Source organism: Ilyonectria robusta (assembly GCF_021365365.1).
Source record: "Ilyonectria robusta strain PMI_751 chromosome Unknown BGZ61scaffold_2, whole genome shotgun sequence".
Taxonomy (NCBI): domain Eukaryota; kingdom Fungi; phylum Ascomycota; class Sordariomycetes; order Hypocreales; family Nectriaceae; genus Ilyonectria; species Ilyonectria robusta.
In genome coordinates, this window is record NW_025764436.1 from 1,897,494 (window position 1) to 1,919,923 (window position 22,430).

Genomic DNA, 22,430 nt, shown 5'->3' on the forward strand with positions numbered 1-22,430 from the left:
ATGCCTGATCTCACTAGTGCTGTGGATTTGTAAAACGAACAATGGTTTAATTACCCTACAATTACATTGCCTTCTGCGTGTGTTGTCCTCCCGCCCTTCCGGAAGCCCTGCAATACTCTAGGCACGAGTATACGTGTACAGGCTAAGGTGGGGGGGCATGTTCAGTAGGTACCATTTAGACAGAATAACGAGATCGGAGATACTCGCACAATTCTAAGCTGTCAGCAAAAGATTAGTTCCCAATACAGTAGAAATAGTGTGATAGTATAGGAAAACGCTTGAATCATTCTACAGGCTGCCAAATAATGGGCACCTTGTCATGATCTATCTACATAGTCGCTAAGATGCCTCTGTGCGGCAGCGCGCGAGCCCCGGTACAGGGATATCGCAATCTGATAACAGGCCCAAACAGCGCCGGGATTGGCCGGCTGCGTTACCGACATTCTGCCGATGGAAGCTCATGGTGTCCGAAATTTATGATGTCGACGCTCTAGTCCGACGTCGCCATAAGACATTATTAAGTCGCCTCCACCTCCGGCGATGTGCACAATTGCGTCCAACACCCCCCCTTCTCGACCGACCCCGATAATACACCCGCTCTTCTTCTCCTCTACACGCATCCCTTCGTTTATCTCCTAATTGCCCGTCTTCGTTTCCGAGTTGCCCAGCGCGGGGGGCTGCCACCACTGCCGTCCTTCCATCCCCTCTACCCACAGCTTCCCGACAGCTCCCGCCGACCATGATTCCTCGATCCCGCCTCTCCGGGCGCCTCATCCTCGAGCGTTCCGCCGCGCATGCATCCCGAGCACCCTCCGAAGCCATCGCACGAAGATGGGCCTCATCCCCAGCTTACCGGAATCCTCATATTTGCGGCCGCCGACTACCGGCCCTGCAGCCGCGACTAGTTGGGGCGGCTTTTTCCACGTCGGCTAGGCTGGCCAAGAAGGAGGACAAGGACAAGAGCTTCTTCGACTCAGCGATAGAGCCCCCAACAGAGCCTCTCTCCGAGGAGGAAGCCCAGGCAAATCTCGAGCACCAGCGGAAAGAGGCCGAGGAGAAGCTCACAGCCGATGCGAAGAACACGGGCTCCGACTCATCAGCTCCCGCCAAGAACGATGGCGGCAACCAATCGCCGGATAACAAAGCAGGCAGTGCCGCAGGAGGCGCTGCTGGCTCCGGCTCTGGCAACGATGGTTCTGGGGGTGAGGGTGGTAAGCGGGGCCGAAAGTCCGCCGAGAAGGCCCTCCAGAAGCCTGTCGTTCCCGAGGTATACCCTCAGGTTCTAGCGATTCCCATTGCTCGACGACCACTCTTCCCCGGCTTCTACAAGGCAATCACCATCAAGGACCCCGATGTTGCAACCGCCATTACGGAGTCGATCAAGCGCGGCCAGCCGTACGTCGGTGCCTTCTTGTTCAAGGACGAGAACGAGGACGAGGATGTCATCCGCAACCCGGACGATGTGTACGATGTCGGCGTGTTTGCCCAAATTACGAGTGCCTTCCCTATCCATGGGCAGGAGGGCGCCCTGACTGCTATCCTTTACCCCCACCGCCGCATTCGACTATCCAGCCTGCTGCCTCCCGGTGGCCCGGACGCCAAGAAGTCCGATGCTAAGACCGAACCGATCCCCGAACCAATTCCTCAGAAAGCCGTCGAGGAGGAAACCACCCAAGATAAGAAGGGGGATGTTGTGGCTAGTTTCGAAGAGAGCGCCGTGGAGAAGATGCCCGACCAGACGACTGAGAAGTACGAGCCCACCTCGTTCCTCAAGAAATACCCTGTTAGCTTGGTCAATGTGGAGAACCTCGCCGACGAGCCCTACGACCCCAAGAGCCCCGTTATCCGAGCCGTCACCAATGAGATCGTCAACGTCTTTAAGGAGGTTGCCACTATGAACAACCTCTTCCGGGACCAGATTTCTACTTTCTCCATGAGCCAGTCGACTGGCAACGTGACGTCAGAACCAGCCAAGCTTGCTGATTTCGCTGCTGCCGTGTCATCCGGTGAACAGAAAGAGCTCCAAGAGGTGCTTGGTTGCCTTAACGTGGAAGAGAGGATGCAGAAGGCTCTCGTGGTGCTCAAGAAGGAGCTCATGAACGCCCAGTTGCAGTCCAAGATCAGCAAAGATGTGGAGAACAAGATTAGCAAGAGGCAGCGAGAGTATTGGCTCATGGAGCAGATGAAGGGCATCCGCCGAGAGCTTGGCCTCGAGTCTGACGGCAAGGACAAGCTCGTTGAGAAGTTTAAGGAGAAGGCCAATAACCTAGCCATGCCCGATGCGGTCCGCAAGGTGTTTGACGAGGAGCTTAACAAGCTCGCTCATCTCGAGACGGCCGCTTCCGAGTTCAACGTGACAAGGAACTACCTGGACTGGCTCACCCAGATCCCCTGGGGTCGCAGAAGCCCTGAGAACTTTGGCATCCCCAACGCCGTAAAGGTCCTTGACCAGGACCACCACGGACTGAAGGATGTGAAGGACCGCATCCTCGAGTTTATTGCGGTGGGCAAGCTGCGCGGCACCGTCGAGGGGAAGATTCTCTGCTTCGTCGGACCTCCTGGTGTTGGCAAGACTAGCATCGGAAAGTCAATTGCTCGCGCTCTCAACCGAGAGTACTACCGATTCAGTGTCGGTGGCTTGACGGATGTGGCTGAGATCAAGGGACACCGAAGGACCTACGTGGGAGCCTTACCTGGTCGCATCATTCAGGCCCTGAAGAAGTGCCAGACCGAGAACCCCCTCATCCTGATCGACGAGATTGACAAAATTGGTCGCGGATACCAGGGTGACCCTTCATCTGCACTTCTTGAGCTGCTCGACCCCGAGCAGAACAACTCTTTCTTGGATCACTACATGGATGTTCCAGTCGACCTGTCCAAGGTTCTATTCGTCTGCACGGCCAACATGACCGACACAATTCCCCGACCACTCTTGGACCGAATGGAGCTAATCACCCTCTCCGGTTATGTTTCGGATGAGAAGATGGCTATTGCCGAGCGATACCTGGCACCTGCTGCCAAGGAGGCTGCGGGTCTCAAGGACGCCGACGTCAATCTTAGCGAGGAGGCCATCGAGGAGTTGATTAAGTCGTACTGCCGAGAGTCAGGTGTCCGAAACCTCAAGAAGCAGATCGAGAAGGTCTACCGGAAATCGGCCCTTAAGATCGTCCAGGAGCTGGGCGAGGAGGTTCTTCCCGAGGAGGATGCGCTGACTGACGAGGATAAAGCCGCCCTGGACGAGGCTGAGAAGAAGGCTGAGGAGGGCAAGGAGGCGAACCTGGAGGCGTCGGCTGAGCCAGGCGAGGTCAAGACTACAGAGAAGCCCCGCAAGGCGCTTAAGGTCCCCGACTCTGTCCACGTCGTCATTGGCAAGGACAACCTCACTGACTACGTCGGCCCCCCCGTCTTCACATCGGACCGCCTCTATGAGGTAAGCCCACCGGGTGTTTCGATGGGCCTGGCGTGGACCCAGATGGGTGGCGCCGCCATGTACATCGAGTCCATCCTGCAGGCGCCCCTGCGACCCTCCACCCGGCCAAACCTCGAGATTACTGGTAACCTCAAGACGGTGATGAAGGAGTCGACCACTATCGCCTACTCTTTTGCCAAGTCTTTCATGGTCAAGCAGTTCCCAGATAACCACTTCTTCAACAAGGCCAAGATGCACTTGCATGTGCCCGACGGTGCTGTGCCCAAGGACGGGCCCTCGGCTGGAATCACAATGACTACCTCTATGCTCTCCCTCGCTCTCGATGTCCCTGTCGACCCGACTGTCGCCATGACCGGAGAGATCACCCTGACAGGCAAGGTCCTCCGCATCGGCGGGCTCCGCGAGAAGACCGTCGCCGCTCGACGTGCAGGCTGCAAGACGGTTATTTTCCCCAAGGACAACATGTCTGACTGGCTGGAGCTGCCCCAGGTACGTTCTCATCCCGCACGGGGGTTATTCCCTCCCCCACACACCCCCTGCGTTCTCTCTCCCGGTAAAGTACGTGACTAACAGATACGCGATAGAACATTAAAGAAGGTATCGAGGGCCACCCTGTGGCCTGGTATCCCGAAGTCTTTGACCTCATTTTCCCCAACCTCGACCGCGACCAGGCCAACAAGTGCAAGGTTTGCGAGTGGAAGTCTCAGCAGAAGAAGAGCGACACCGAGGCCGCCGCTGAGGAGGACGACTAGACGCGTATGAGAGGATTTACTACTTCTCGCCCGCGCTTGCCACATGCCTACTGACACGCACCGACCAGGAGGCGACGTCCGTACGGCTCGTAGGCACAAGCTCCGCGGAGAACGAGAGCGAGAGCGAGGGGAAGACACTTGCAGGGCATTTTGGGGGCGTTTGGGCACCGGGCAAGAAACCTAGATGGAAACAATCATAAAGACTCCTACTCTGTTATACCAACATGTGGATCCTTGTACTTTTAGAAACACGCCCAGTAGCAGCATTAGTGGTTATTTGGGGAGGTGGAGAGGCAGCAGCAGCAGTAGATGTGAGCATGTTGACAACATCTCCGTGTATAATTGTACATTTTGGACAACCGATATTACTACCTACATACTGATTTATGCGCTCAATTGATCCCATGATAGCCTACCATGGCCGCGAGAACCCCATGACCCATGGACACGGGCTTTGCTGAGTGCTGGGTATCACCCGATTGACTTGACTGACACCCTGTTGAGCTGGCAATGGCAATGACTGCAATCCCCAAGATAAGAGGTGTGAGCTGGCTGGTGTTATTCCGAGGCCGGTGATCGGGCCGCTACCCGGAGACGACGGGCTGTGCAGGATGGTCTCGGCAAGGCGATCTAGAGGGCCATGTGGCTATGTCGTGGCCCAATCGATGGGAATGGAGTGAAGAGCCTTTTTTTTCTAAAACGTCAAGACCCAACGACTCGAAGCTAATCACGCCAGGACCTGGTCCTTGTTCGTGGATACACACGTTTCGGTCGATCCGGGCTGGGCTGCGGGATCGGTGGGGTTGAGGGCGGGACGGGCCTAGTGAGTAGAACTGGGCTGAATTATAGGACCCTACTTGGGGATATGTGTGCGTGTCCCCGCTGGATCTATTGCTTGGAGGAAGTCTTTTGGTATCCCATGGCTCCCCTCCAAGAATGGCTGAAGAATCAGCCAGAGAGGGTAGACCAAAACAGGCGGCTCAAGCGAAAGCCCCGCTATGATGCGACAAATGATGGGTAGCGAGAAACCAGGAAAACGACCGACCCAATGGATGGCGAGCCGAGCCCATTAGCACCGCAACGTGGGTGAGAAGTGGGATGCGGTTCCATTGCTTGCATGGCGAGCTGACAGCCTGTCACAACACCGGACAGCCTCACTGGACCAGAACAAGCAATTGGGATGCTGCACTCATGCCTGACCCCACACGTTTCTGTGTGCGGCCCTTGGGCTTGTGGACGAAATGGATGGATTGGACCCCACGATTGGGCCGACGGAAGGGTTCGTGCAAAGTTTCCGGTGTTGTGTGACGCCATGGGCTTCGAATGAGAGAGAAGAGAACGCTACACATGTGTCCGAAATGATGTAGTGCATCCGCGATGAACTTTCCAGATCAAGAGATGTACTCTTGTGGCGCATTGAAGTCTTGGGGGGTAAAGAACCTGGGGTTGTGGTTGGATTCCAGGACGTGGATTGGCGCCCAAGGACGCGAAACACTTGCTCTCCAGATAGGTAGAATAGTCCGAACCTGAGCATATGCACAAGCCGTTGGGATAAAACGAAGCGAGCCGACGGCTTGAACACCCCTTCAGCCCGGCTCTTGATCTATCGGACCCTGAGGGAAACCAGGGTATGAGCCGAGATGCAAGATGGGATGGGGGTGCCCATACAGTGTGGACGAAATGTCAACTCCCCACGCAGAGTCCATAGCACTTCACTGCGGTTCCCCAGGCCTTCTGAGACATTCAAATGCAAAACAGATGTGCATAAGAGAGCATAAAATGCGTCATTGCCTTGGCGTCTCTTCCAGGTCGGCGAATATCTACGGCAGCCTGTCGGTCAGCAGTATGTCGGCTGATGCACATGATGACGGCGATGAGACCGCAGCGAGCGGCTGGATACGACATGCTCAGCCTGCAGACCCGTTAGGTCAGGAGAGGGAGGGCTTCATCGCTGTCCATCGGTTTAGGCGGCCTCATCATGAGCCATGGCATGGCTGCTAGGGCCGGTCCTAAGCTAGCAAAGAGCCATGCGGTCTGGCGTTGTTGGGTCAGGCGGTGACGGCCGTATGGCGGCAGATGCCCAACTCGATGGCGGTGCGGCTTGCGTGTGCGGTTGGCGGTTGGCGGTTGGCGGTGCGAAGACGATCGGATCGCCTTGTGGTTCGAGCCCTGGAGGTCAGCAGCCTAGGGGCAGGGTTTTTCAAAGTACTAGGCTGCCACGCGCAGGCCAAAACTACAGTGCCAGTACGTACTAAGTTACGTAGTAGGTACGTGGGTTTTGTCCGTGGGTTGGGTGGTAAGGTTGACCAGGACCAGGTCCCATGCGACACCGACACAGTGGTTTGTCAGGTCCTCCACTTGTCGAGTTTGGGCAACGCTGGATCTGGACGTGCTGAATGGTGATGGTAATGGTGATGGCGGGTTTGGAAATTTTGCCTTTTCGATGATGGTGAAAACCTGAGGCGAACAAGCAATGCGATTGTGCAATCACGTCCAGCGAAGACTCTGGTGTGTCGGGGAAGCACACCGGAGGCAAGCAGCGAGGAGTCTCAGGCTGCAACTGCCTACCTTGAGTAACTCGAGATTAATGAAAGCTGTCACCAATTTCATCCCATGCTTCCTTCCCTCTTTCCCTCGATCTTCTTTGTCTCCATCGTCTCCATTGTGTCTTTGGCCTCTTTAAGCCTTGACAATATTTTCTCTCGCACTGCCTTCCTACCTAGGCCAAGCATCTGTGTGCCTCTCGACCCTCCCTCTCAGCACTCGACATTCTGAGCTGGCGTTACTTCCTCCTTGATCCCGCCAAACACCCTTGTCTCCTGAATATCCGTCCATGGCCTCAGTGCCCGACCTTCTCCCTGCCTGATGCATCACCGCCCCCCCTTGGCTCCTTTGGACTCATCCATCTGCGCCGGTACCGTCCAACTCGCCTTAGCGTGGACGAAATGGGACGAGAGCAGGGAGTCTAGAGGGGCCAGCTCATCGATGGATCCCCACCAGCGAGCGTCACCGTCTCGACGGATGCTGCAGGCGCAGGCGACAAACGACAGACGATGGCGACGGGTGACGGGCAACGGGCGACGGGCGACAGGCGATAGAACGACAGGGCTGCTGGATGGCCGTGGATGAAATCGCCTCGAGCCGGAGGCCAGTCAGCGCTACGAGGTGGGATCCCCCCAGGCCATCAGTGAGGTTGGGTGGTCACAGCCCTGCGTGGGCGTTGGACAGTGGTGGCTTTGCTGGCCACTCAGCGAGGCAAGCTACCCTCTCGCCCTGAGGCCCCTGGCAAAGCGCTGGATGTCTGGGGCCCAGCCTCCGTCGTCCCCGGGGATAGGGCAGGGCGCCCCCAGACATCGTGGGCTTCTAGGCGTCCAAGGAGTGTCCGCGGACGGGTGGCCCGTTGCTTCCAGGCTTCTGCTGCAGAAACGGCCTAAAAACCGCCCCGGGCAAAGAGAGCGTCCCCGCCGCCCGCCTCCCCCCCGTAACGTCCCGCGTCACCATTTCATCCACCAACCCACCCAAATCCACTCAGTCCACCCACACCAACGCCCACTCACACTTCGTCCTCATACCCGCTACTACTGCCGCCGCCGCCGCCCGCTTTTGGTAGGCCGACGTCGTGGTCATGGTTTAATATCAGCACGCTGTGCATCTCAAGTCATCGGTCGTCCCCTTCTCACGACCCGAGTCCTGGGCTCTGGCTTTCTAGCTCTTAACCGTCCATCAGCCTTGTTCCAATTGTTGGCCGCCCCCCTTTCGCCTCGCCTCTTCATCACCGCTTCGTTTTACTCCCTGGTCCTCCACAGCCGCCTCCGCCTCCGCCTCGGCCGGCCTTGCTCCACGACAGGACCCACTCTCACCGACCAGGCGCTCCCAGCCTTCTCGGGCTGCCATAACGCCTAAAACTCCCCTCGTCGCTCATCGTGGCTCGCTCTGGTTCTTCATGGGCGAGACATGGTCTCTCCTCCTCGCTCACCTCACGTCAGAAGCCCGCTTGTTTGACCGAGGGGCTGCGTGGTCCTTCCCCCGTCGGTTCTCGTCAGTGCACCTGTAATCACCATCCGATCATCATCAGATGCCGGCGTGCATGCTCGGATATTTTCACTCTCTCGCAACTTCAAGCCATCTTCTTTCCTTTCTTCGTCAGCTCTCATCCATAGAACAAGACCCCTAGGCCTCCATATTCGCATATGTGCCTGCACCACCATTCGCCACCACGAATCTCTTCTCTTCAATTTCCAAGCCATTGCTGCCGAGCCGCTTCCCACACAACCTCCTCCATCATAACCACCATCTTCAACTTGGCTATTTCTAATTGGCCTTGACTCCCCGGCGTGGCGGCGATTTCGACACATACCTCGAACCACCCATTCCATCCACAGTCGCATTGTCGCGGCCATGGCACAGGCGAATGTTGCAGCGTCTGAGCCGCCACTTCGACAACCACCGACCCCATCCGGGACACAGGGTTTCTTTCGCAAGTTCTTTGGTCGGCAGAGCGGCGGTAGCACGCCACCTAGTCCGACCGACCAGTCCTTGGATACGGAACACGGGGCCGATTCAGCCGACCCCGAAAAGGGCGGCCTGATCCGGCGAATGTCCCGGAAAGTGGTCCCCAATCTCCCCCGTGCGCAGACATTCAAGCGCCAACAGTCAGAGCGGAGGACAAACTTGGCCGCTGTTGACCCTACGCCAGATGAGCGGAGAGCCGTCTCAGTCGACCGACGCTCTCAGGGACCCAGACCACCATCCACCTCTCAGCCTCATGCGGACCCCCGCATCAGCGCCCCGGGTTTTCTCGGCTGCCCGCAGGACGACGCTCCTCAATATGTTCCCCCCCTGCCCTCGTTACCGGTGAACCCTGTTGAGGATGTTTCTGCGGAGAGTCAGCTGGAGAAGATGGTGTCCAAGAATGAGGAGGTCACTCGTACTGACGAGTGCGCCATCCAGGACAGCCTATCAACTGCAGACACCCATTCCTTGACAACGTCGCAGTATGATGCCATGATTCATGATGAACTCGAAAAGACTTGGATTTTGAACCTCAGTATGCACTTCCGCGATCGATCAAGGAGAGAAAAGTTTTTTGTTACATATCGCGAGCAGGAACACGTCTGGCGGCGTGTCACCATCTCGCTCGATTATCGAAACGCCCCTCCAAACTCCTTGGAAATGGACTTGATTCACACGCAATACCAGAGAGAAAAGAGTGCAAAGATCTATGAGGCAATTCGCGAGAGCCTACGCGACATTCAATTCTACGACACTGTTACCAATCTGAAGCTCCAGACTACTGATGGGAGGCTGCATGTCCACGTGGTTGAGGATGGCAACGTTAGTATTGCTAATTGTTTCACCCTTCCTAGCCGAGCTAACTATTTGGTAGGAAATTATCCCGTATCCCACTGTTGACCAGGTTAAGCACCTAGGCTGCAAGCGGATTCGAGAGCAGGACATTGTCTTTGACTCTCACATGTCTGGATTCGTGTACAAGGTGAACGTCCATGGACAAACCCTTATTAAGAAGGAGATACCGAGCCCGGATACAGTTGATGAATTCCTGTACGAGGTCAATGCTCTCAACCGTCTCCGCTACTCGGATAATGTCATCCGTTTTCATGGCGTTGTTGTGGATGACCATGACGAGTTTGTGAAAGGACTTCTCATCAGTTATGCAGACCAGGGCGCTCTTATCGACATAATTTACGAGCAGTGTAAAGATGGCGAGTTTGACATACCATGGTCGACGAGGAAGAAGTGGGCTCGCCAGATTGTCGAGGGACTGTCGGATATTCACGACTCTGGTTTTGTTCAAGGCGACTTTACCTTATCCAATATTGTCATTGATGAAAATGGAGACGCAAAAATCATCGACATCAACAGGAGGGGGTGCCCTGTGGGTTGGGAGCCTCCAGAGGCAACGCCACTTATTGAATGCAACCAACGAATCTCAATGTACATCGGCGTGAAGTCGGATCTGTATCAGTTGGGAATGGTGTTGTGGGCTTTGGCAATGCAGGAAGATGAGCCAGAAGCTCAAGGACGGCCGTTAATACTTGGTCCAGAAGTCAACATTCCCGACTGGTATCGACAGATGGCTGAGATTTGTCTCAGTGACGATCCTCGACTGCGGCTCCAGGCATCGTCTCTCCTCCAGATGTTTCCTTCCCCGCAGACCCAAGATGATCGTGGGAAGCTAAACCCTCCGTCGATGTCTATCGATGAAGACTATACGTTGCAACAGTATCTGGTGGATGATTACCACCCTGATAATCATCCGCACATCAGAACCGTCGAACCTTCGAGCGAATGGTCCTACGTGGGCCGGCCATATACGGATGCGAGCCCAATTGGATACGAGCCGTACTACTATACACGAGGTCGCTCACCCCCAAGCCCACTGCCAAGCAACTACGACCGATGCGACTCCCCGCGCCGTCCATATGATATTTCTGCTTGGGCGGCGAACAGGAACATCCCATCCTCGTATAGTGATGTGGGCCCGGATGGCATGTCGCTGGATGAGACACCAATTACCAACGAAACCGCCCTCATCGACCCTGATGAGCCTGTGGTATTGGACGCCGCTGTTGGTAAGAAGGCTGAGAATCCGTCTATGGGAGGCGAGGCAGAGAACACCGGCAAAGACGCAATCAAACTGGGAGAGAAGCTGGGGACGAACGCGGGAAGAGTCCTCTCGGCACGCGAAAATATCGACCCAACGGAAATCAAAACGATGGAGACCGAAAAAGAACGCGCCACGGAGGTGCCTGCCATGGACTTGAACATGAACAAACCCGTGGAAGTGGCGGGAGAGGAATATGCTCCAATATCCACGCGAACTGCACAAGCACCAATTGACACTGACAAAGACCACGCATCCATGAAAGCAGACAGTGCCTGCGATGTTGTGATGCCACCAGTCCAGGCCCAAAAGGATGGAACGAACGACAAGGAAGTGGAGTGGCCATCGAATATAAAACCTGTCGAAGGACCGAAGGAATTTGCAAAAGACAACGGTTCATCGGATACACCAAAAATTACCGAGCACGTCACCAAACAACAAGGTTTAGAGACGTTACTCGGTGCGGGGATAGGGGCCTCAGAGATACAGAACTCGCCGAAGGTTGAATCAGGGCCAGAGCACAACGCACCGCAGCTGCACGGGACCACAGCACCTGAACCTCAGCGAACCAACACAGAACCATCATCGAGGACGGTGACTCCATCCAAATCACGGGAGATTGCAGATGGCAAGGGAATACAGACGAATTCGGAAGAAAATAGCCAGGCCGAAAGGGATGGCTGCATCGGTGACGACCGAACATGTGTTGAGGCAGACGGCAACAAGATCAAGGATCACGATTCATTGACTGGAATCGGCGCTGCCTATCTAACGAATCACGAAGGCGATACGATACGACACAAGCAGACGATTGACGAGGACTTGGACGTAGTGGAATCGATGTTACCGCACGCGATGACGAAACTGGATGCGAAGACTTGACTAAGACGACTTATTCCCTTTGTGCTTTTATATTTTCACTTTTTATTCTTTTTGTTCGATGATTGAACATGATGTATAATTGTAACCATTCTTGGCGGGCAATCAATCGGTGGGCATTTACATGGGAGACGCGAGCATAGGTATCATGGCTGGGTTTATTTGTTTTGGAACGGACTCTCGAAGGGATATTTCCCCATAAAGCGCCACGAGGACTTGGATGAATGAATTTGCTGGGATACTTACTTTCTACATTTGTCGTATGTGATCGAGAGAGTTTTGAAGCTCATGAAGCACTTCGAGATGATAACGTGGGGACGCAATAAGTGAATTGAGAGCGAGGTGATACTCCATGCCAAAAGTTTGGGCATAACTAAAGCTTAGCCCTGGTCCGCAGAGACCTTGGACCTTAGACCTTAAACTATTGAGGGCCTTAGTAAAAGCCATCCCAAACCTCGTGTCCTCGAGACTACGCATTTGACAGGTCCTGAAGGGGCATAGCGGACGCCACACGGCGATCCTTGAAGGCTTGAGTACCTATGAAACGTTCTAGAAAATGTGGTAGAGGTGCACGTGACTGAAGCTCTCGGGGTCGGACTTTTGTTTTTGCTGCCGTGCGGGTTTGGCCGCCCTCACGGGACTTCCAGGGACGGAGGAGGGTCCAAGCGCGATTCGCTGCTCGGCTTGGCGCAGCCGATCGACCGGTTTCTGTTGGGGAAAAGCTGGGGGAGAGGATGATGGGACACGCATTCTCCCTTGAACAGCGCCAACCATGCAATTGTATCACAAGCATTGCAAATGAGCCGAGGTATCGGCTGATCTGAGACAAGAAAGCCGCTGGGGCCCTCGACGTGGAGAAGTTGGCAGTAATGCTAGGGCTCTTTTTATCTATTCATTTTATTGTTGGGTTGTGGATAGAAGATGCCGAGAGTTGTAAGAGGTCTCTAGATTAAGGCGTACAGGGATTGGCTGCAGCGCTGAGGGGTATGGACGCGAGATTCAGTGAAATCAAAAATCGAATGATCTGATCCAAATCTATGATGCTGGAGTGACTGAAAGCCTGCTAGGTATGGACGGCCACTGGCGAGGAGATCTATGATATCAGAATCCGACGCTGAAGCTTTGTGCACTGGAACGAATGGGCGGGTGTTATCTAAAGAAAGGTACATGCTGTTTGTACTATAAACCTACGCCGGTGCAGAGACGCGAGCACTATCATGCTCCATGGCTGATGCTCGATGGAAATGAGGGAACGCCAAGTCACTACGTACCTAGATAGATGACGTTGCCAGAACCTACTACGTAGTACTTCGTCGTAGTAGGCGCCTATCGTTGATGCAAGGAGTCTCGCACGCTACGCTATGAGATACGAATTTATGCCTTCTGAACTCGGAATCACCGGGACCAAAGCGAATGTTGAATGGCGCTCACCGTCAAATGGCTTCCATTCGCCACGATCTCAAGGCTAAGAGCCACCACTCGGACACATTCACCAACTGGAAGCATCAGAAACCGCTTACCTTGTCTCCGCCGCGCTGGTCTTTCCCTTTTCCCCAAAGACTCCGGCAAATCGCAGCGCAGAGCGGTGGAGCTCCCAAGCCCCCCCAAGCAAGCCCTGGCCGCTTTTGAACCTGCAAGGCACGCGCCCGGCGCACCTCAAATTGTTGCAGTTGGCCCAGTGCCCCGAGTAGCGAGTGGCGAAGAGGTATCCCGCGCGCAGAGCTGCAGTGGCAGGGTACATGGCTGCCGACCAGGATTGGTACGTACCCGGCTCGGCGCCAGGAAACCCTCCCGTGCCTGTTGCCGTTTGAGGCAACCGGACGGCCACACGGGCCCCGCATTGATTGGCCTCTGGACCTTCGGCCGGAGCGGGCAGTGGGTCCTTTCAAAAGTTGTTGGGGAAGGGGTGGGGGTGCAAGTGTTGAGAGCTCCGTGACGACAAGGGGAAAAAACAGGGTACGCTAGCAGCAAGGGTCCATTCTCAGGTCCCCAGCCAGCCCTGCGTCGTTTGCTCCAATTGTCGAATGCCAGGCAACGCATTTCGCAATCGTGGGCTGATTTTTGGCATCATTTTCCGGGCATTGTTTCTTTTCCTTCGTATCTGTGCCAACATCTGGGGAAAGAAGCTCTAGCAGGGGGTGTTGAGATATCTATCTAGATGATCGGAGATGTCAAATGCCAATGGGATTTGGGGGGATGACAGGATAAGACAACATGCGCCGCACACCTGGTGCTGATACATGTCCCATACCCGTCACAGGACCAAATCGGGTAAAAGAGACATCATAGAGGAGGACAAACCAGCGCGTTTCTGTACGGCTTCGATACCTGGGCGGTACTACGGCGCCGGGCGAATGCGATCTTCTTCCCAATGCCTGTCGGGGTGACGGCGGAGGAATGGGCGGTTCCCACATGGCGAGAATCCAACGCCAACAGGAAAACCCAGCCCAGCCTCTTTCTCAGCCCGCCAACAGGTTTTGGCCTTGTACAGCGCTGGTACCCAGTTCGGCCATGTACCGGGAAGAAGCCGGGACCAAGGGGGGAGAACGATGGGGGCGCTTCTGGGGCCTTGGGCTTCCAGTGGGAGCTGGGCGGCGTTGTCGACGGGGTTCTCGGAGTGTCCTGAGAGCCCCGTAGCCTGCCTTCCGTCCGTCCATCCCCAAAGGTTTTTTTTTGTTGCAGGTGGGCGTGTGAATGTTGGGGTGTGCGTGGTGAAAAAAAAGCTGCACAACCGCTTGCTCTGCTCTCATCGCTCTCACTCACTGCTCAGCTATCTGGTCACGGTCAGTCAGGCTTCACTCAGTCTCAGCTGTCACGAGGAGCACGCATATGAGCGACAGAGACAAACAGGCCGAGGCAGAGACAGATTGAAGGCCCGTCTTGTCCCCATCCTGCAACTCCTCATTCCCAACGCACTCACCTCACTCCGTGCTGTTCTTGTTATTCCCCATCTTCCTTCACCTTCCTCACCCACACACGGCGTTCACCAAATCACAATCCTAGCCGCCGGCCCTCACAGAAGCCGGAATTCGCTAGAAGCAAGATATCGACCCTCTCCAGCACCGCTTTTTCGGGTTCGCCTCCGCCCTTGCTGCTGTGGTCGCTGTCGTTGCAGCTCTTTACTCCTTCTACCGCGAGCTCGCCACACTCCACTCCTCCACTCCTCCACTCCTCCACTCCTCACACACCCCCCCGGCTTTCCGCCTCTTTTCTTATCCACTACCCAGTCTCTCAACTCGCCTGGGTCCGGGTCGGGATTTGATATAAAGCCCTTTTGGCGCCTCCGCCCCAACCGCTTTCCTTGTCAACCCCCCATCCCTCCTCTCCATCTCCTTTATAATCTCCTCGACGAGGATCTCTTAATTCCTAGAGCTTCGTCCTTCACTCTCTCCCTTCTCGAGAAGGCCCTTCTACACCCCGTTCTCGACTCCGACACAACACACTCACAATGTCGTCGTCCTCAACAGACGCAAAGGCTGCCGCCGCCTTTCCCGATGGCACGAAGGACTATGTGCCCCTTCGAGGCAACACTGCCGCCAAGGTCGAGGCCGCCAAGTCAAAGGTGCATATTGCCGACACGCCTATGACCTGGGGCAACTTCCACCAGCACGTCAACTGGCTCAACACCACCTTCATCGTCATCGTTCCCCTCATCGGATTCATTTCCTCCTACTGGGTTCCTCTCCGACCCTATACCGCTCTCTGGGCCGTCTTCTACTACTTTCACACTGGCCTCGGCATCACTGCTGGTAAGCTTCCCTAAGTTCCCGCGAGCTCCGTGTAGCTCTGAAGACCATTGGCACTAACCAAATACCTGTAGGGTATCATCGTCTCTGGTCTCACTCCTGCTACAAGGCCACCACTCCCCTCAAGATCTACCTCGCTGCTGTCGGCGCTGGTGCCGTTGAGGGTTCCATCCGTTGGTGGTCGTATGGCCACCGCGTCCACCACCGATACACCGATACCGAGAAGGACCCCTACTCCGTCCGCAAGGGGTTCTGGTACTCCCACATGGGATGGATGGTTTTCAAGCAGAACCCTAAGCGCCAGGGCCGAACCGACATCACCGACCTTAACGAGGACCCTATTGTCGTCTGGCAGCACAGGAACTTCCTAAAGTGTGTCGTCACGATGGCTCTCATCTTCCCTACCGTCGTCGCTGGTCTCGGCTGGGGTGACTGGCTTGGTGGCTTCGTCTATGCTGGTATCCTCCGCATCTGCTTCGTCCAGCAGGCCACCTTCTGCGTCAACTCGCTAGCCCACTGGCTCGGTGACCAGCCCTTCGACGACCGAAACTCTCCTCGTGATCATGTCATCACTGCCTTTGTTACTCTCGGAGAGGGCTACCACAACTTTCACCACGAGTTCCCCTCCGATTACCGCAACGCTATCCAGTGGTACCAGTACGACCCTACTAAGTGGTCTATCTGGGTCTGGAAGCAGCTTGGCCTTGCCTACGACCTGAAGCAGTTCCGTCAGAACGAGATCGAGAAGGGCCGTGTTCAGCAGCTCCAGAAGAAGCTCGACCAGAAGCGTGCCACACTCGACTGGGGTATCCCTCTGGACCAACTCCCTGTTATCCACTGGGACAACTTTGTTGCCGACTCCAAGAACGGCAAGGCCCTCGTCGCTATTGCCGGTGTTATCCACGACATTGGTGACTTCATCAAGGACCACCCCGGTGGTCGGGCCCTCATCAACTCCTCCATTGGTAAGGATGCCACCGCCATCTTCAACGGTGGTGTTTACAACCACTCCAACGCCGCCCACAACCTCCTGTCAACCATGCGCGTGGGTGTTCTCCGTGGTGGCGGTGAAGTCGAGGTCTGGAAGCGAGCTCAGTTTGAGAATAAGGATGTCACCTACATGAACGACTCTGCTGGCCAGCGTATTCACCGCGCCGGTACCCAGGTGACCAAGGTTGTCCAGCCTGCTGCCAGCGCCGACGCTGCTTAAGCGATTCCAAAAGACTTTTAATGACAAGGGAATGAACGGACGATCGGTTATTGCGCATCATCGAAGAACTGGAGGAGTGTCGTGTCTAGCGGAACACGAGCGCTGTAGACCGTTATCGACATGGGAGGTTGAGAGAGTCGGCGGCTCATCTGACGTTTGAAAGTACAAGCTATATCTATGGCTGACTAACACACTCAACGTCATGCTCGCCACTTCTCACCTTCTTATCAAAGACTATGGCACAATGACGCAAATCAAAACATCGACTCACGAATGGCGTTTTAGGGGGGTTGGCATGCTTTTTTTTTTTTTATTCCACCGACATTTCACACGCCACCTCAGATTGGGCGTCTAGGTCACAGGGGAAAGGGCTGAAATGCAAAACCCAATAGATACCTTCCCAAGGGGGCCACAAAGAGTGGTCACCCCAGCACCGTAAATACTCAAAATAAAAATGATATTGGAGTATTCAAAAATCCTTGGGCCCAAATCTGAATTCAAGTTGACTATCAACCTTGAGTGAATATCTATATGTGTAGTGTTTCCAAATCTACTTGTTGACTATGTGCGATGGGCTTCTTTTTACGCTCCTACTCGGCTCAACTTCATGCAGCCTGGCCACATTGAACACAAGTACCCGCAGTGGAGTCCCCTCTATAGCAACTAGTCTAGGACCTGTCAGGCTCATTGCGGCGGTTTCGGCTACGACAAATGAGTGTGTGACAATGTGGTTGTAGGGCCTAGGCCTCCCCAAGGCTGAACAATCAATGAATGCATGTTGATACGAAGCATTAGGGTCGACTGCTCGACTCGTTGGAACTCAGAAATGTCTATATGCTCAGTGTGGCTTCTTGAGTGGGCGAAAGTAGAGTCTTTCTTAGCTCATCTGAAGATTAGTACGGGCCGCGGAGAGTTAGTGGAAGCCTGACAAAAACAACCGTGGCCCTGACCCTAGCATTGAAGGGTATCGTCGTGACTTGGGACTTCTGGTTGTTATTTGGCGCTTTGACCAAACAATACGACAAACGATCTTGTGTACCGGAGGCGCTCTTAGAAGTTCTGAACTTGGATTAATACCCGTTGTTGCTCACGGTGCCGCCATGCGTGCCTTGATCATGGCTAACTCCGAGCTTTTAGCCCAGGCACCGTCTGGTGTCTGGCGATAGCAGAGCAAGCGGCCGTCGTCGCCCGTACTGCCAAGGATCTGACCGTCATCGTCGAAACCGACACGCCAGACGGGTGTCCGGTGATTATCGAGCCGTGAGATCTCGTGGAACGTATGTTTGACCTGACCAGGCTGGCCGGCCCAGTGCCGGTCCCCTGGAGTGCCTGATTTGGCAAGGCTGGCACTGAGGCCAGATTGGAGCTGCTGATGATGAGGGTGCTGTTGTTGCTGCTGCTGGTAAAGTTGTTGAGATGACAGCTGAGGTGTCTGAGGTTGTGACTTTTCAGCAGGAGCGCCACTGCCGTTCAAAGTATCTTTAGAAGTAGAGTGTAGGTTAGACTTCAGGAGGTCGGCGGCAGACCACGACTTGCCATCGTCTTCAGAGAAAGGCGTTTCGACCCGGAATACCCGGGCGTAACCATCCTGGCAGGCAGTTGCGATGACATCATATCCCCTGATATTGCCAGGTGCCCAAGCCACGTCTCGGACCAGGCCGCGATGGCCGGTTATCTCTACAGCGAGGTAAAACTCCTTTTGAGCCTGTTGGACGCCCATTGAAGTAGCAAGAATGTCGCGCGATCGGTAGACCTTGACAGCGTTCATGGCAGCAACAACAAGGCCAAGGGAGTCAGTGGGGACACCGGCGCGCAGGGCTGTATAGCATGGCTCAGGGTTAGGATCGAAGCGAACGCGGAATGCGAGCTCCTCTCCCCGACTGGGTTTGGGAGAGACACTGAACTCGTCAATGGAAGTGTACTCTGACAAGTTCTCAGGCTGGTCATTCTCATAGATGGTCAGGCGGCCGTCGGTGGCAAGGAGGGCGAGATAGGTGTGGCGTGTCTCCTCGTTGTGTTTCATGGAGAAAGAGCGGTATGGGGCCTTGTTGGATCGGGTGTCGAAGGCAGGTTTGCCATTGCCGGCGCGACCAGTGCAGAAGCGACGGCCAGGGGCAGCGGAGGGATCCTCAGCCCAGAGACGGAACCAACCCTCGATTCCGAGGGAGGCGATGAGGTTGGGGTAGACCGTGGATGGGAGCCATTGTAACTGCGGAGAAAGTCAGTGATGTGCGCATACGACTAAGATACCGCAGAATAAGCGACAACATAGACACCGATCCATATAGACAGTTCCTGAATGCATGGGATGGCGAAAGAGGTGGGTTAGGGTTGCGATTGCATGTATTACCTCTAGAATCTCACCGCCGTGGGCAGTCCACGTGTCGCACAGGCGCCAGGTACCGTCCTTGTGGCGGTTAAAGACCCGAATCTTGCCATCGACGGACCCAGTGGCGCAGCGGTCGCCGTAGGTGTTGAAGGCGACGGCCTGGACCAGGTCCTTGTGGCCGTGCTGGAGGTTGAGGTCAAAGGCGGATTTCTCTTCGTTGGGAGAGGGAGGAATGGAGGTGGCCATTGTCGACAGAGAGCGGGAGAGGAGGGCGACAGAGGGCGAGCGGCGGAGAGGCGGCTGCAAAAGGCGACGGAGACGTTGGTGGTGGTGGTGAGTGAGGGAGTCGAAAGGAGGGATGCGCGATCGTCGTGGTGGTGATGGCTCCGACTGCGGGTGGTGGCATGTCGTGGAGGGTGCGCTCCACTGCGGCTCAAGCTACGTACCCTGTCGGTGCAGATGCCAGATGCCAGATGCCCCGCAAATCGATCACCGCACGTGAGAATACGACGGAAGAAAAGCCCTTGACAGCTTCTGGAAATGGTTCCTGGACGATTGTGCAGTTTCATTTAGAGTGGATTGATATACCTCTCAGACCTGGAGATTTGTTCCGATGGTACGCAGCACAGACCGAGAAGCTCCCAAGTACCTACCTACCTACCTAGGTAGGTACCTAGGTAGTCTTCCACGAACCTCGGGCGACCCGCCCCCAAGCTCCGTTAGCCAGCAGCGCCGCTCTTGCTCAGGCTTTCATCACCTCTGCTCCGTGATGCTCAGACTTAAATCACCCCAACCCCCCCTCTGACCGTATGCATTCAAGCCCATCCACTCACAGCCGACATAGCCTCGAGCTTACACAGTATCATGTCGACTTTATGCGACTTCGCCATGGTTAAGGATCTGGTCACCGCGGCCGGGGGCGCGGTGATGAGCGCCGGTTGGCTCACGAGCCAGGCTTCTGGTGCCCTCCATTCTCTCGACGCCTTAGCATCTGATGCTTGGCTTCCACACCGTGGATGTCGCAGGGGTGTCGAATTGCTCTTGCCGCCTCTGCTATGGGGCTTGGTGCTTTGACTCCTCATGTATTAGAAATGGATGCATGGCCCCAGTTAATTCCATTCAACACTAACATAATCTAGCACAGAATATTCTTGACAAGTCCCATCCGCCAGCTTTCGTATGACACAAAGGATGAGTGCCTGAACTTCGCCCAGTAATGGAATTCGCCCAATATCGGGCCACTCTATGAGCAATGTCTCCTCTATCCTCACATCGGCAGCTTTTAAGCGCAGATCTGTCACTTGGATGCCCCCCCACTGCGAGCATCGGAAGCCGGTCGATAAGGCGCAATTGACACGTTCCCGCCGTTGTGACCGCCCTTTCTCGGGTCATGGTATGTGACGTCAAAAATGGCCCTGTCGCGGTTGTTGTATACCACTCTTGCAAGTCCAGCGCTGTCCCTTGCCTCCGGGTTCCAACTTCCTGTCGAAAAGACTGGGTACTCTTGTCGTGACGTCTGGCTCGCCAGAGGTAGATTCTCCGTGTTTTTGAACGTACTCGGATATTTGGCTAGAGGGCGTCTAGCAGATGGCCCAGACGCAGCTGGAATCCTCACTTTCTTTTTTGGGGCTTCTTGAGCTTGCCTCCGAACTTCAGAGGCGTTCAGATACCGGGCTGGATCATTGACCGGCAAGCCAGAGCATGAGTACTGTTTCTTTATTAGATATGGACTGCAGATGTGTGATTGGAACCACTGACGTGAGAACTATCTGTTCCTTGCCGGCTTGGGGCGGGGAATTCTTCCGACCATGCGCGTGACATCTTCTCTCACCTCACGGATTCTTTATATTCCCTCCAATTTCAATACCAACCTTAACACTCCCATAATCCTCGCTTAACAATCATTCAACCTCCCTCCGCTCAACCTTTCCTATACTTTCAGCGATTTTGCCTTTGATTGCAAGCCAGGACTTGTGACGCCGATTCACTTATTACCAGCGAGCCACATCCACACGATGGCTAACGATAAGTTCAATTTGCAGCATCTCCTGGACTACGGCCTATCATCAGAAGACAACGAGGAAGTGATCATCATCTTCCAATCTGCATTCCAGTCGCTTTCTGAGGCAACAGCCGACGAACAAGCTCGGGACGTCGCCTCGCAATTGCAAAAGCTCGTGTCCCCCGAGAAACCGATAACCCAGTTCGGGAGCACCTGGGAAGCGTTTCTTAGCGTCGCAAGAAACATTCCTTATCGAGACCACGAGGGACAAGACTTTATCATAAAGGTCATTCGCGTGCTAGTCGCTACACCGCCATGGGGTGATCTTCCTGGGCTGGCGCAGGTCATGAGAACCAATTGGTCAGGTTCGTGCATGACTCTATTTACTCATGGCAACAGACTTCTAATTTCAATAGCAGACCCAACGTTCGAGACTGTGGAAGGACAGGAACTAGGTGATGAGTATCCTTATAGTGAGTGGCTGAACTTGAATTCATTCAATGCCCGACTCTTTGGAGCAGGTCTGGTTGAATGGGAGAGCTTCGTTATCTGGCAGATGAGGCAAGCTCTTGAGGAGGACCTGAGCCCTAATGCGGCCACTGATCTGAGGCTTTCCGTCGCCAGCGAATGGGCGATCCACGCTGGGCCAGCCCTCCTCCGGAAGTGCCTAGTGGAAAGACGAGATGTCACTGAAGGTGACAAGAGGTCGCGTGGACCTGGTCCCTTGTATACTGGACATGGGGCGTTGAATCTCGAACGTTGGGGATTTTGGAAACGGAGGTTTGAGGAACTTCGGCTTGTGGTCACTGGGGAGGAAGCAGTTGCAAGTGTTGACCAAGCAATACAATGCATGGCAGCAGCGGCGACAGCGCTCGCACAGGCAGACCTCAAATGAAACGTCTCTACCTCTAAGGTAGTTGTACGTTGCCTTCAGCAATCGCTAGTATCGAGTCATTCTTGCATTAGACAGTTATACCACCGCTTTTCATAGACCTCATGCCGCTTTTGACGGAGCGCACGTAACCGCTTAACCGCCACCACCTTTACGGCCCGTCTGCTCCCTCTCGTGCGCCCGCGGCTGCCGCTTCCAAAATCTCCTCCTTCGTGACCCCAAGCGCTCCGGTTCCGCTCAGGGCTGCCGCTGTGGGGGTTGGTGTGTCTGTATTGGTCCTTACGGGACTCGGGGTGGCTTCGCCTTGGCGGTTAAGGAGGGAAGTCACAACCTTCCATATCTCCTTAGCCTGCCGTGTCGCCCGCAAGCCTGAAGATCTTCTGTCTCGCGTCAGATAGTATGTCTCGAGGCCTTTTCCCTTTCGAATTCAGTCCTTTTCCGCTCTGGTTTTCCTTCTCAGCGCTCGTCGCGGTGTCATCGTTGGGGGCGTGAGCCCAAATGCTTCCCGCGAGCCCCTTAAGCTCGTATTCCCAATCCATCCAGTCAGGGTCCGCGCCGGACCCCG

At 55.1% G+C, this 22,430-nt stretch overlaps 6 protein-coding genes across 6 annotated transcripts; 4 read left to right on the forward strand and 2 right to left on the reverse strand.

Annotated features, from left to right (window-relative positions):
- Window positions 1–404: 404 nt before the first annotated feature.
- On the forward strand, window positions 405–4,559 carry BGZ61DRAFT_380551 (Lon protease C-terminal proteolytic domain-containing protein). Its single transcript, XM_046242626.1, has 2 exons — window positions 405–3,919; window positions 4,015–4,559. Exons 1-2 carry the CDS (start codon window positions 740–742, stop codon window positions 4,180–4,182), a joined length of 3,348 nt encoding a protein of 1,115 aa, XP_046110783.1. The 5' UTR covers window positions 405–739; the 3' UTR covers window positions 4,183–4,559.
- A 4,219-nt stretch (window positions 4,560–8,778) lies between these two features.
- BGZ61DRAFT_339953 (kinase-like domain-containing protein) lies at window positions 8,779–10,645 on the forward strand (the record flags this gene model as incomplete). Its single annotated transcript, XM_046239267.1, has 2 exons — window positions 8,779–9,516; window positions 9,569–10,645. Coding segments are annotated over 2 exons (1,815 nt in total), but the record flags the coding sequence as incomplete, so codon positions are not given.
- A 1,985-nt stretch (window positions 10,646–12,630) lies between these two features.
- Window positions 12,631–13,527, reverse strand: BGZ61DRAFT_472367 (uncharacterized protein; the record flags this gene model as incomplete). The annotated part of the gene is made up of 3 exons (XM_046248328.1): window positions 12,631–12,839; window positions 12,958–13,012; window positions 13,207–13,527. The coding sequence occupies 3 exons, from the start codon at window positions 13,525–13,527 to the stop codon at window positions 12,631–12,633; spliced, it is 585 nt and encodes a 194-aa protein (XP_046110785.1).
- A 1,607-nt stretch (window positions 13,528–15,134) lies between these two features.
- Window positions 15,135–16,642, forward strand: BGZ61DRAFT_527001 (uncharacterized protein; the record flags this gene model as incomplete). The annotated part of the gene is made up of 2 exons (XM_046253045.1): window positions 15,135–15,435; window positions 15,507–16,642. 2 exons carry the CDS (start codon window positions 15,135–15,137, stop codon window positions 16,640–16,642), a joined length of 1,437 nt encoding a protein of 478 aa, XP_046110786.1.
- Window positions 16,643–17,729: 1,087 nt separating this feature from the next.
- BGZ61DRAFT_527002 (WD40-repeat-containing domain protein) lies at window positions 17,730–19,217 on the reverse strand (the record flags this gene model as incomplete). The annotated part of the gene is made up of 2 exons (XM_046253046.1): window positions 17,730–18,851; window positions 18,993–19,217. The coding sequence occupies 2 exons, from the start codon at window positions 19,215–19,217 to the stop codon at window positions 17,730–17,732; spliced, it is 1,347 nt and encodes a 448-aa protein (XP_046110787.1).
- Window positions 19,218–20,888: 1,671 nt separating this feature from the next.
- On the forward strand, window positions 20,889–22,138 carry BGZ61DRAFT_90106 (uncharacterized protein). Its single transcript, XM_046257197.1, has 2 exons — window positions 20,889–21,338; window positions 21,390–22,138. The coding sequence occupies exons 1-2, from the start codon at window positions 20,987–20,989 to the stop codon at window positions 21,866–21,868; spliced, it is 831 nt and encodes a 276-aa protein (XP_046110788.1). The 5' UTR covers window positions 20,889–20,986; the 3' UTR covers window positions 21,869–22,138.
- Window positions 22,139–22,430: the final 292 nt, after the last annotated feature.

Excerpts from the sequence above, each read along its gene's own strand:
- BGZ61DRAFT_90106 (XM_046257197.1), top strand. The coding sequence starts at position 20,987 with ATGGCTAACGATAAGTTCAATTTGCAGCATCTCCTGGACTACGGCCTA. Across the intron at positions 21,339-21,389 it reads CATGAGAACCAATTGGTCAG|CAGACCCAACGTTCGAGACT; the intron begins GTTCGTGCATGA and ends TAATTTCAATAG.
- BGZ61DRAFT_380551 (XM_046242626.1), top strand. The coding sequence starts at position 740 with ATGATTCCTCGATCCCGCCTCTCCGGGCGCCTCATCCTCGAGCGTTCC. Across the intron at positions 3,920-4,014 it reads ACTGGCTGGAGCTGCCCCAG|AACATTAAAGAAGGTATCGA; the intron begins GTACGTTCTCAT and ends GATACGCGATAG.